Raw genomic sequence first — 11,152 nt, 5'->3', positions numbered from 1 at the left:
TATATTGTTTGTTATATATTCACAATGGAATCATCTTTAAATTGTCTTAACATTTAATATATTTTGATGAGATTTAGTAAAAATATATATCTAAAAGCACATTTAAATTTTATGAAACATATTTTATACACCAAATAATATAATTAAACTAATATAAATGTCGAATTTAAAAAATGTAATTAATGTATATATACTGAAATCAAATATATTTTTATTTTAGGGAAAATATATCTTAAATAGAGAACTTTAAAAATGAATTTTTAAAAATTAATAAAATATCAAAGTCCTAACATAATTTTTAGAGTTTTTACTGTAATTGTAATTTTTTGTATTTCAATTTAAAAATTACTTACAATTTAAATTAAACATTCCGAAATATTCAATAAAATTTATGATATACTATATACTTCTTTTGATTACTAACCCGCCCTACGGGCCAAACCCTAGTTACTTATAAAATAGAAAAACGGTTAAAAATATCAAATATGAAATAGAATGGAACTTATTTCAACCTCATATTGCTAACTGATTTAAGAGTTAAAAATCATAAACCTTGATATAACACATGTGGATGGATTAGTAAGTCACAATCTAATCTTACCCAATTATAGACATGATAGAGTTAACCATTAGGGTTAAACCACTTGGTTAGTGATGTTAATGTCTTAAATTATGTCAACGGAAGAACATAGTTTATAAGTTTTGAATCAAACGTAATCCTGGTGCATGTATATATAAGCATGCATGGGGAGTATTTTCACAGAGAGTGGAGACGCATGCAATGTAATATTGCATAATCAAACAAAGTGAGGCCATGCACAATTCATAGGATCCTGAAATACAAAGATGTAAAGAAAAAAGAAAGATAAAGAATGGGACCAAAAGGGTCTTATCTTAAACTGTTAAAACGAATGGAAGGGGGAAAATCTTACTTAGTGGAGTGGCCATATGTAGAGGAAGTGTTGGCGTCCATGTAACTCCATCTTATGTCTTCTTTCTATCTATCTAAGACAATTTCCAATGGTTCACCTATTTTTTATTTTAAAATACAGTAATTCTATAATAGAGTTGTGATATATTTCAATCAGTGCCGGTCCGGAGTATTATGGCGCCTAAAGCGGATTAAAAACTCATGCCCCCAACAATAATTTTTTAAGAACTTAGCTTTTAAACCAAACAAAAATTCATCAAGAACCCTAATATATTGATTTATCATATTGATAAAATAATTATTCTAAAACGTTCATATGCATTTAACATGTTGCTTAAAAATACTATTGGTTTCCTGTTACGGCAATTCGTTTTGTATGCATTTAGCTCATTTCTTATATTGTTGTCAGCAACAGGCATAATAAGTAGAATAACTTTATTTTTGAAAAACAGAACAATGCTTTAAAGAAGAAAAAATAAGAGGAAAGAGGAATACCTCTCGTAAATGGCATCGCTTTTGTTTTTGCCAAAGGCAATTAGTTGGTTTGATTATATTATTTAATACAATATAAACAAAGAAACTAAGGTTATAAATAAGGAATCAAAATCATTAGATTCTTTCAGTTATTATAAAAACGGAAAAAATGAACAAGAAAACTAAGGTTATAAACAAAGGAATGAAAATCATTAGATTCTTTCATTTATAAAATGGGGGGAAAATGGAAAAAAACAGGTTTCGAACATGCATACGTGAAGTAAGAGGAAAATATTTTAAGCCACTGGACCTAAAAGGATTGCTTGCAATTGGTGCTCCTAAAATGTATATATTGTTTGGCGCCTAAAGCCCAAGATTTAAGGGCTTTAGCCTAGGGTCGGGTCTGATTTCAATGGTATTCTATTTTATAATGAAAAATAGAGTGATAAAAAAAAACAATTTATTCTATATATAGAATAAATCTATTTTTTATTCTATTATAGAATGAAAAATAGAATACCATTTAAACATTTTTATTATAAACTCTATTTTAGAATTTAGAGATGTCTTTAACTTCACTCCTTCGTAATTTTGAGTCTTCCATTGCAAAGACTGCTTCAGAAAAGAATGTCATTTCTTGCATTCTGCAATTTTAGTCAACTGAATTCCTTACGAGGATAATTAATTTATGATAGTATATCATAGAAGAATTTAAAATCGGACGCTATAGGTGTCTGAGCTGTTAATAAAGGTCAATGTTTCTTTGGTGTAGGTAATGTTTATGCAGCCTATTAAATTCGTCTAGGTGTCCATTAATATATTGGTAAATAATATGTTTGTTAAACATATAGGAGTAAAATATACTAAAAACATATCTCCAAAAACTAATCAAGTTGTCTAGACGGTCCCCGAACGCCCGATTAACAATCCTGAGAACATTAGAGACCAAACCCAACTATCAAAATAATACTAACTAGATCTTAACCCGCCCAACTGGGCGGATCTATATTTTTATGATATATATATAAACATTTGCAGATCTTAATTTAGTTGAACGAATTTGTATTATTAAAGTTTACTGTTTAAACTTTGTATTTCGTCGCTGTATTGTGTAATCTTGAAATGTTGAGAACAAACAATATTTTATTTAGATTTTAACAAATTTACAGCTTTATGAAAATACATATTCTATTTTATGTATATTCATTTGTTTATGGAAAATTAAACGAAGCCAAATATATCAATTCAATATGGTTAAAAAATCATGTGTATTATATATTTCGTAACTGGATGTGTAAGATCTGTCAAATTGTTATACAGTATTTAAAATCTATATTATTATAATCTATCTTAATACAATTATAGGGGAACCTTATTTATAATTAATGAAAAAAATGTTGAAAAGGCAATATATATTACATCAGAAACTGTTTGTTCTTAATATATGATAAATACTTTTAAAATATGTAAGAATAAGGTTTTTAAAATAATTTTTTCACATAAATAAATAATAATAATAGAAAAACAAAGATAAAATAATAAATGTAATTTGGAGAGGTAGTTATTCGATATTAACCTCCAGCACTCGTAACTGTAAAGTTCTCAATAAACCGCCATTCACCAATAGGAAGGTTGCGCTGTAGACGATACATCTGATTTCTTTTGGCAGAAGCATGAAGTTTCTCACCCTAAACACAATATAAAAGCTGATATTAATATTTTTTGCTAGTATAAACAACAAAATCGATAGAGTATTACATATAAGAGACAATATATATATATATAAAATCAAACTTACTTGTTCATCCATGAGATTTTAAAAAATTTAATAGCACGATTTTTGTGGAGTCAATCAAGCAAGATATATATTAGTTGCCTAAGTAACTAAATTTGTTAGCACGAAAAGAGAATATTTGGTTGTTATACTTAAAAGTGGTTTTGATAATTTATTATTGAAAATTGGATAAAGAAGGTGTGAAATGAGGGAATCAAGTAATTAGGATTCTCGTTCAGATATGTTAGTTTGTAAGATCGATATATGTGGAGTTAATGTGTTGGAATTATGTTTTTGTTAAGTTTAGATTTTGTGTATATTTGTTTTTGAAATATATGCCTTATTTTTATCTTGGAAGTTACGTTCTGTTAAAATCTAGCCGTTTTTATTAATCCTATTTTAAGTTAAAATCTAAAGTATTAAATATATGCCTTGTTTTGTTTTGTTCACGTTTTTAAAAAGCATGTCGAATTTTTAAATTAAAATCTAAAGTATTAACTATATCTATGCATCCAAACAAAACAGTTTTTAGTAATCCTACTATTCATATACCCAAACAACTCTGAAATGTACTTCACTTTTAATAATATAGATATTTACTTTGAATATTTTTGCCTCAATCATATCTACTAATCATATATTTCCAAGTGTATTAATCTAAGGGGCCCCTTAATCTAATTGTTATTATTTACCGCTTAATTTAAATGACCAAATCCAACTACTAATTGATCGACGGCTCAGATCATGGCAATATGTAGTAGCTTTCGGATTATGGTGGTGTGTAGAATTTTATAATGGATGTTGGACAATGGACAATTCGATAATTTGAAAGCAACAGGCAAAAACATTAGAACCCCAAATATTTCACACGATGATATTTAAAGCATTACAAGCGCGACCACATAATCTTTAGGGACAAAACAAAAATAAAGTGAAGAAAATCATAGTAACAAGACTTTTTTTTTTTTTTGAGTTACTAATTCTTGATACGCAATGTTTAGAGCTAACGGAATGGTACCTCTCGACCTTGTAACTTTCGTAATGACCTAGTTGATGCAATTATTGCGAATCAAATACGTAATGGGCCTAAGAGCACCATTATCCCAGTTTCTGTAATGGGTTTTTAAAGATAATGACCCATTTAAATAAATCAAAAAGCAATTAAAGGGTTGTAACCGATCCTCTATGTGTAATTTTCGGAACCGTTTTAAAAGGGTTTCTGAATGCACGTGTCAGCTTGGGAACAAAAGGATTTTTTTTTGCGTTTTAATTTCTCTTCTTCTCATTATTTTCTTTGTTTCTTCTTCGTTTGCTCCGCTTCGTGATCTCCGCAGGACCACATCGATTGATCTGTAACGATCGATGCCATCAATCTCATCGCCTTCTTCTCTTGCGATTCTCTCTGCTCTAACTCGATCTCCACTCTCCTTCTCCATCTTCAGTCCCTAAACTCACGTCTTCTCGAGAGCCAGAATCAGCGACCCTTGTTCTTCTCTGATTGCTTCCCGGCGAGCCCTCAATCTAATCCACGGTACCTTCGATTTATCATTTTTTAGCAGATTCGAATTTTTTTATTGTTTTGGTCTAAACGAATCACTTGGTGGGTTTTGAACAGAGGAGGGTTGATGAGGATTCGAGCGATCATACTTGAATATTAGTTCGATGATGCTGATTCGATCGATGTTTCCATCTCCATGAAGCTGGTAAAGTCTCGACATTTCGAATCAAAGGTTGATGAAGTTTGTCCGAGTATAGGATCTAAGCAAAAACCTTTGTGCTGTTATGTTCGTTGTAGGTGTGTTTGTTTAGTGGATCAGTGCGTTTATGTGGATCGTTAAGGCCAATCATGAGGTAAAGATTCATGCTTTAGTCTTGTTGGAAGCTTAATTAGTTACTGAATAATGTATATTTCATAAGTTATGATTAGAGATGACAGCATCAAGTTACGAGCTTTGTATATTGAGTTGTTACAGTTAATTGTATCTGTTAATTAATTCTTTTTAATGTCTTGATTCTTCTGCGAGGCTTCTATTCGTGGTTGAGGGTGTTGCGGCAGAGGAGCAGCAACACATCAAGTTCTTGGAGCAGCAACTACCACTTGAGACTCTCCGCGAGGTAATCACATCAAACTTAACTCTTCTTCAAGTCTTTCTTTTTCTTTATTGCTTTGTCTGGATAGTACAAGTCTGGTGTGGTTAATAAATGCTCTTTAGAGTTAGGTTTTGGTTAGTAAAAAGCGTGTGATGAATGCTAGTTAGAGTTAGATTATAGTTAGTGAAAACGTGTGTGATGAATGTTTGCATTAGGTAATAAATATGTTAGTTTGATGTCAAGTCATCTATTAAACCATTGCTCTTTTCATCTATTTAATCCATTTCTCTTTCTCTTCTTCTCCAAATGATCATCACAAGTCCCTGTGTTTATTCTCTTTCTCTCTTCATTGTCATTTTAAACCATGGAGTCAACGAATCATTATACTGAGACCTCCCATTTTGTTGACCTTCTTACAAGTCAACAAGGGAGTGTCCATCATCAACCCTTTCGTTATGAGGGTTTTTCACAGGGTGGGGAGATCGGATCATCACACGTCCCTGTGTATAGTACTCACGGTACTGAGACTGGAAGCATCGGTGAAGACACACCATCAGAGCGAAGAGAAAGGAAGAAGTGGACTCTCACCGAGGATGTAGTGCTTATAAGCGCCTGGTTGAACACCAGCAAGGACCCTGTAGTGGGCAACGAGCAAAGAGCTGGTGCTTTTTGGAAGCGTATAGCTGCTTACTTTGCAGCTAGTCCAAAGGTTCAAGGCGGTGAAAAGCGAGAGTCAATCCAGTGTAAGCAACGGTGGCAGAAGATAAACGATCTCGTTTCCAAGTTTTCTGGATCCTATGAAGCTGCAACAAGACAGAAGACAAGTGGAATGAATGAGAATGATGTAGTGAGACTGGCACACGAGATCTTCCACAATGATCACAAGGTCAAATTTAATCTTCAACATGCGTGGGATTAGCTGCGGTTTGACCAGAAATGGTGTGAAGTAGCTACTAGTAAGATTGATGGAAGCTGCAAGAAGAGGAAGGGTGACGATGGTGCTCAGTCCTCGAGCTCTTACGCAACTACCACTGATGGCGAGCACTGTCCTCCTGATGTTAAGGCATCGAAACGAGCAAGTGCTAAGAAAACCAATGAAGACATTTCTGAGCTTCAGAGCTTGTGCGCAATTAAGGAGAAAGATTTGGAAGTTAAAGAAAAATTGTCCAAGATGGGGCTGCTTCAGACTCTCATTGCCAAAACCGAGCCACTCTCTGAATTTGAAGAAGCCTTGAAGAAGAACCTTATTACAGAAATGTTGGGTAAGCTTTTTACTTATAATTTGGCAACTTCAGTTTCTGTTTTATATTGGTTCTATTTCGCTGTTTGATTCTTGTTGTTCTCATTGTTATTCAGGTTCTGTATTAGGCGGCTCAGTGTAGTCCTCATGGTTGTTCGACTATGTATCTCTTGTAGTTCTTATGGGTGAGCAGATCTCTATCTTTTATTGCTATGTATCTCTGCTTTTCTCACATGGATTGTGTTCTTGTAATGAAAGTGGTCTCACATGGCTTGTTGTTCTCGCAGAGTGGAGCTTTGGAAGTGGTTTACAGGTCTTGTGTCACGGACGTGGAAAAGCAGAGGTGGCGTGTCTTTTTGTTTTCTTGTGTCAGTGTTGTGGTCACGGAAGTTGATTTATCTTAGTTGTTTTGTTGTGTCACAAGACTGCTGTTGTGTTTTGTTGGCTTTTGCATCTTGTCTTTGTTGTGTTCTACTCTCATTGTCTTTAAAATGAGGGCAACTCTTTGTGGATTTTGTATCTTGTAATGAAAGTATTCTCTTTCTCATCTTCTCATTGTCTTTAAAATCCCATCTTTTCTTTCTCATCTTCTCCAAACGCAATCACAAATGTTCATCTAAAAGATCATAATATCTTGTCTTTGTTGTGTTCTACTTTCATCTTCTCCAAACGCAATCGACAAATACTCATCAAACATAGCACCTTCTCCAAACGCAATCACACATACTCATAAAGGTAAATCCATGGATCTTCACATTTTAGCATTATGACCGCAATAAAATTACGTCATAGCTTTGTTAATATGTAACTATATCATTGCCGCAAAAAATTATCAAACAATGACATTGTTAATATGTAACATGATTATGTGAGTTAGGCAATTTTGTGAGTTAGGCAATTTTATAAAAATTATAAAATTACGTCATAGCTTTGTTAATATGTAACATTATTATGTGAATTAGGCAATTTTATCATCCGGAAATTTTATAATATGTTATAAAATCACGCGTGATATTATTTAAAATATATTTAATTGTTAATTGGTACAGGTTCCACGTTTGGTCCGTAATTATGGCATCTTCTTCTCATAATAATCCTGATAATTTTATCAAGCTTTTGATCAATATTTTGATGAACGTTTTGATCAAACGTTCGAGAATCTTGTCGTTGCTTATAGTGGTCAACAAGAGGAGAGGCTGGAAAGGAAAAAACGTGTTTATATCGAAAGAAACCGTGAAGCATTTTTGATCAAACGTTCGAGAATCTTGTCGTTGCTTATAGTGGTCAACAAGAGGAGAGGCTGGAAAGGAAAAAACGTGTTTATATCGAAAGAAAACGTGAAGCATGCCATATACGTTTATGGAATGATTATTTCAGTGAAACTCCAACGTATCTTGAAAATTTATTCCGGCGACGATTTAGAATGAACACGCGATTGTTCATGCACATTGTTGATCGACTCTCCAACGAAGTTCACTTCTTTCGCCAAAAGAAAGATGGTCTTGGAAGGCTTGGGCTCTCTACACTCCAAAAGTGTACCGCAGCTATTCGTGTCTTAGCATATGGTACTGCGGCTGATACGGTCGACGAATACCTTCGGCTCTGTGAAACTACAACTCGGGCGTGTGTGGAAAAGTTTGTGGAAGGAATAATAAATTTATTCGGTGATGAGTATCTAAGAAGACCAACACCCGCTGATCTTCAACGTCTACTTGATATTGGTGAGCAGCGTGGATTTCCCGGGATGATAAGAAGCATCGATTGTATGCATTGGGAGTGGAAGAATTGTCCCACCGCTTGGAAAAGGCAATATTCTCGTGGTTCGGGTAAGCCAACCATCGTTTTAGAGGCGGTTGCTTCATATGATCTCTGGATATGGCATGCATTTTTTGGACCTCCAGGTACCTTAAATGATATCAATGTTCTTGATCGCTCACCTGTTTTTGATGACATAATAAACGGTCAAGCTCCGCAAGTCACTTACTCCGTCAATGGAAGAGAGTACCAATTGGCTTACTATCTCACCGATGGTATTTACCCGAAATGGGCAACCTTTATCCAATCTATTCAAATACCACAAGACCCGAAAGCAGTTTTATTTGCTCAACGTCAAGAAGCTGCCCGAAAAGATGTCGAGCGTGCTTTTGGAGTCTTGCAAGCTCGTTTTGCCATTGTTAAGAATCCAACACTTTTTTGGGATAAAGTCAAAATTGGGAATATTATGAGAACATGTATCATACTCCATAATATGATAGTAGAAGACGAACGAGATGGATACACTCACTTTAATGTTTCAGAGTTCCAACAAGGAGACGACGCCAGAAGTTTACATGTCGATCTCACGTATTCTACAGATATGCCTTCAAATATTGCTAATATGATGGGTGTTCGAACTCGAATTCGTGATAAACAAATGCATCAACGCCTGAAAGCTGATTTAGTTGAACATATATGGTGTAAATTTGGACGTGATGAAGACAACAACTGAGCTCCGATGCTTCTTTCAAATTATTGTCGCTTACTTTAGTAATCTTTGTTTTTATGTTTTTATTTAAAATCATATGTCGAAAATGTTATCTTTTAATATGTTTTATTTAATAAATAAATTTCATCTTAAAAAAAATTATTTAATTTTTTAAGAACCCTTAATTAAGAAACTACCGTTGGAGGCACAAAATCGAACAGTTTCTTAACTAGATTTCTTAACTCCACTAACTACACTTATATAATTAAATAATCATTTAGAAACTCATTAGTGTTTCTATGGATAAAGATGCTCTAATGGCCATGTAAGTTCATTTTCGGAAAAATAAGAGACTATGTTCCTGCTCTCCTGCCAAGAAAATAAAACCACAGAAATTAATATGCCAATCAAATCGTTCTAAGATCATCTCACCATGTATGATGTATGTTTAAAAGTAAATTGTTTAAACTCCCATATTAAAAATGACCAACTTGGAATTTAGAGGTGAAGTTGTAATTTGTAAATCTGTAAAAACATATATATATATATATATATATATATATATATATATATAGTTTTGGTTTCGACATAAAAAAATTTGAATTTTTTTACATCTAGAGGCACTTTCTCACATTCAAATTACACTACAAGACACTTATCACTTGAGACACACTTTCTTTTGTCAAAAAGACTTTTATGACCTTAAACTAAAGAGAATCTCTCTCCTCTTCTTATTTCATTTTATTATTTTTCTTATTCTACTTTATGTATTTATTTACTTTTATCTCAAGTTCTAAAATATATTAAACAAAAATAATTGTCATAATAAACTATATATAAAATTCTCTATCTTTTAAGATCCATGTTTATATATATATTATATATATTAATGTGTAAACAAAATGTGGACGTGGACACGAAAGCGTGGATAACAGAATTATAAATTAGTTGTGGACATGAACATCTTAACAAAATTATAAACTAGTTGTGGAGATGGAAAATATTCATTCGATTTCATTCATCATCTCGGGATCTAAATTCAATTCTAATCAAAATTACATCCATCCACATCATGACAAAGCGCAAATTTCTTAGATCAGAAATCTCTGACATGCAAGATCTATTACTCTCCGACAAAAGGTAAACGCTTTTTCGATTTTTCTCTCCGCTCATACTCGCAATATCATCTCTTTCTCATCTTGATTGGAGTTTAACTGCATATAATTTTTCAATTGAGCTGAAGAAGCCAAGTGTTTGTATTGGAGATAACAAAGACCGTGTCCACGTTTTATGGTATAATTTTAGTAACATGAGTCCATGTCCATGTATTGTTGTATAGTTTTATGGAATCAAAACAGAGAGTTTGTCCACTTATCTACTATAAACACATTAACATCACATATCCACACATTATTCATCACTCATCCACACATCACCCATCCACAAATCACCCAACCACACATCACTCATCCATACATCACTCGTCCACAACTGTCATTTCCATTAAGGACAAAATTGTCTACAATTTGTTGCTGGCCCACAACAAAGTGTGTCACATGTAAGAAGTGTCTCTAGGTGTAATAGAAAGTCAAAAAATGTCTCTTAGTGTAATCAACTCAAAAAATTTCTAAAGACCGTGTGAATTTCGAGCGTATTTCATCCCTCTATATGGAATCCGTCTTCAAAATTCCAGTTAAAGAAGTAATAATTTGTATCAAAGTAAGTTTGAATCATGCACAAAAGAACCAATCCCTTACACTGTCACTAGACAACACCAATTTGGGAACCAATCTTTTTTTACTACAGATTAATAACACTTAGTATCACAGAAAGCTTCAAAAATAATTTCTGTAACAAAAAATACTATTTTTTTAACACAAGCGTTTTTCGGGTCTTAGTTATATCTTGGCAAAATGCAAGCACAAAGAGATTTGATTTGTTAAGAAAAGGTATACAGTCTTTATATAAAACAGGTATACAGTAAACACGGTAGCACAAACAAACAGTTGAGATAGTTTTTAACAAACATAGAGCGCTAGCTTAATTTAAGGATCTAAGATAATTGAAGAGGACTTAGATAAGGGATGTTTCCTTTTTCTGTCCCGGTTTCGTCTAGGTTTACCTGGTTATCAGGGCCAGCCCACAATTAAATTCCAAAAGACACAAGAACTATGATGG

At 33.1% G+C, this 11,152-nt stretch overlaps 1 protein-coding gene across 1 annotated transcript; it reads left to right on the top strand.

The window, feature by feature from the left end:
• The first annotated feature begins 4,873 nt into the window (after nt 1-4,873).
• Nucleotides 4,874-6,652, top strand: LOC106315080 (glutathione S-transferase T3-like). Its single transcript, XM_013752850.1, has 6 exons — nt 4,874-4,882; nt 4,975-5,030; nt 5,204-5,294; nt 5,743-6,117; nt 6,190-6,532; nt 6,627-6,652. Exons 1-6 carry the CDS (start codon nt 4,874-4,876, stop codon nt 6,650-6,652), a joined length of 900 nt encoding a protein of 299 aa, XP_013608304.1.
• The last annotated feature ends 4,500 nt before the right edge of the window (nt 6,653-11,152 follow it).

The sequence above is a fragment of the Brassica oleracea genome, chromosome C9 (assembly GCF_000695525.1).
Source record: "Brassica oleracea var. oleracea cultivar TO1000 chromosome C9, BOL, whole genome shotgun sequence".
Taxonomy (NCBI): Eukaryota; Viridiplantae; Streptophyta; class Magnoliopsida; order Brassicales; family Brassicaceae; genus Brassica; species Brassica oleracea.
This window is presented reverse-complemented; position numbering and strand designations above follow the sequence as displayed.

What these genes read in the sequence shown, in the direction of transcription:
- LOC106315080 (XM_013752850.1), top strand. An exon ending in TCGTTAAGGCCAATCATGAG is followed by an intron (nt 5,031 to 5,203) that starts GTAAAGATTCAT and finishes TTCTTCTGCGAG; the next exon opens with GCTTCTATTCGTGGTTGAGG. An exon ending in CACTTGAGACTCTCCGCGAG is followed by an intron (nt 5,295 to 5,742) that starts GTAATCACATCA and finishes GGTTTTTCACAG; the next exon opens with GGTGGGGAGATCGGATCATC.